At 38.7% G+C, this 2,607-nt stretch overlaps 1 protein-coding gene across 1 annotated transcript in view; it reads right to left on the bottom strand.

The window, feature by feature from the left end:
• Nucleotides 1–1,293: 1,293 nt before the first annotated feature.
• The window catches only part of LOC107096136 (acidic leucine-rich nuclear phosphoprotein 32 family member B-like), a 10,524-nt gene continuing 9,210 nt past the window's right edge, over nucleotides 1,294–2,607 (bottom strand). The window contains exon 7 of the mRNA XM_015392649.1: nucleotides 1,294–2,400. Coding sequence (XP_015248135.1) covers nucleotides 2,327–2,400 — 74 coding nt within the window. The 3' untranslated portion in view covers nucleotides 1,294–2,326. The remainder of the gene's footprint in view (nucleotides 2,401–2,607) is intronic.

Below are 2,607 nucleotides of genomic sequence, written 5' to 3'. Positions count from 1 at the left end.
ACATGATTTTTATATAAATTTAGTTGTTGGGAGCATGAACTAAACAGAAACCTCACCAGCTGAATAAATTAGTCTTCAAAAAGTTCCACTTCTTTATATTAATTTTTTTTTTCTCCCCAAGTTGACAAAAGCTAACATTCAGGTACCATTTTTAATCAACTTTTTTGATGGACTAACATTGCCTCATTAGCCTCCATATTCAAAAGGATCAAGCTAAAGCATGAAATAATGCCTGTTCATTCCAGTCAGAGGTTTTGGTTGAACCAGGTTCAGCGCTAATGAACCATTATAGAATTTAGCAGTAAGAACATAAAGGAAAGGAGCTAAAACCACGACTTTCCCGTTTGAGTTTTTATTTTCAACTCGTTTACTTCACTGCTCCTTCAAATTTAGACGTTTAGAATCTAATTAATTTGAAAGACAATGAGTAATTTGTCAGGGAGTGGCCGCCTAGTGGTTAGGGCATAGAGCTTGGAATCCTGAGGTTGTGAGTTTGAAACCCACTCTGGCTTCCTGAGCAAGAACCTTAACCCTACACTGCTCACTGGGTGCTGCACAATGGCAGCCCACTGCTCCCCAAGAGCATGGGTTAAATGCAGAGTGAATTCCATTGTGCTGCACTGGAAAGGAAGGTCATTTGTAGTAAATCCTTACTAAATTAATTCAAGTTTATGCTGCACCCCTCTATAATATATATATAGTTCATTATGTTCTAAAAGCCTTGACTTGTCACCTCCCTATGGCATCACATACATTTCTTAGAACAGATTTGGTGTTTGGAATCCATCTACTTTAATTTAAAGGTATAGTGAAGGATATTTGCGAATTTTGAAGACTTTTTAAAAATAATGCACATGCACAACCCCGTGCCCACTCACGAGAGGGAACATCTACTAAACGTGCGAGAGCATGCACCAGCCCATTTCTCCTCATGCATGTTCCTTTTAAAATTTGTTTGCATCGCTCATACAAGCCGACTTTCCAAAAGATTTGCAATTTTCCACTATGTCAGAGTTACCACAAATAAGTGAAAATGGGGATGAGCAAGTAGGACGGCCTTACGTAAACATATCACCAGAATGATTGACAGTTAGGAGGAGCACTTATTTTAATGATCCACCTGGTAAAAAGAACATCCTTCACTATACCTTTAAAATGCACACTTAGTTTTATAGATACAGGATTACAACTACCGTATGTATTTTATGTAATATACAGCACTTTACCAGTAATGGTCGGACAAAAACATGGCGTTTAAACTAAAACAAAGACAGAAAGACACCAGAAGGAAAATGTTAAGATTTTATTTACAGTCCTTTTGCATGAATTCTCATTTAACTTACAGAAAGTAAAAAAATAAACAAAAAAACCCCAAAAGAAAGCAAACCACCTCACTGCGGCTGTCAGAGTGAAGGAACAGCTGGATCTCTCTGGAACACGAAGCCATAGAGAGAGAAAGAGTCTGAGACGGTGTCCTGAGAGCCACACAATAAACAAAACTTTCTCTGAAAAAATAGATCTTTTAAAAAGCTCTGCTGGCAAAAAAACAAACAAAAAAAAACGACAGTTTGCCCTGAGCGCACAGGATGCTGCGGGGAGACGGGGGGGCAGGTTGGCAGAAGATTACGGACAAAAAGGAAAGAGGACGAGAAACGGGGAGTAAAGGACTCGATTCAAACATCAAAGTACAAAAATCTGCATCCACTGACCTGAATGTCATCATTTCACAGCTCATCCATTCAGCATCACATAAATAGCTTCTGATGGATACGACAGACCGTAGAAAGATAATTAACGACTTCACCGACACTTTGTTCCTAAACGCAGCATTTTATGGCTGAAGGTTTATTTTATTCCCCAGAATATCAGAGGAAGCTGATCATGCAACCTTCAGGTTGCTTCTGCTAAAAATACGGGGCGGATTTTTAAAGGTGGATTAACAAAAATAACAAATCTGGTCCAAGTTTCTTGTTTATAAACAAAGATTCAATCTGCTGATTAAAGGTGGCGAGCCTTTGTATAAAAAAGAACAAAGAAATCTGTTGGATTGGTTTAGGAAGAAAAATATCTACCGATGTTTTCTTAAGGGATTTTCATTTACTAACCTATAAGTCTGAAGATTTAACATTGCATTCCTGAGTTTATAAGAAATGTACAAAAAAACTAAACAAAAACATCTTGAAGAATGAGGCGTTCAGAGGATTTTCATTTGGAGAAACAAGAAAAACTGAAGTTATGGCGGCTTTGGAGAGGATTCGTGATTGGGTGAAAATGGAAGCAGAGCTGGTGTCTGTTTATAAGGGACAATAGGTGGGGGAGGGGGGGATCACTCATCATCCTCGTCTTCGTCTTCAGGGTCTCTCTTCCTTTTCTGTCCTTTGACCGGAGATGAATCCTCCTCTGAGAAGAAAAGCACAGATTAGGAGACCGGGTCAGATGAAGAGCAGCAGAAAGCTGATTTCTGCACCAACAGACTGAGCTTCATCATCATCATCGTCTGCAGATGTCTGAGCTCCCATATTCTACCAAGATAAATTAAAGATAAATAACTGCATATCTGTGCGTCTTCTTCCTGCTTTCACTGCAAAAAAGTTAATCCAAATAAGT

The sequence above is a fragment of the Cyprinodon variegatus genome, unplaced genomic scaffold (assembly GCF_000732505.1).
Source record: "Cyprinodon variegatus isolate N-32 unplaced genomic scaffold, C_variegatus-1.0 Scaffold600, whole genome shotgun sequence".
NCBI lineage: Eukaryota > Metazoa > Chordata > Actinopteri > Cyprinodontiformes > Cyprinodontidae > Cyprinodon > Cyprinodon variegatus.
This window is presented reverse-complemented; position numbering and strand designations above follow the sequence as displayed.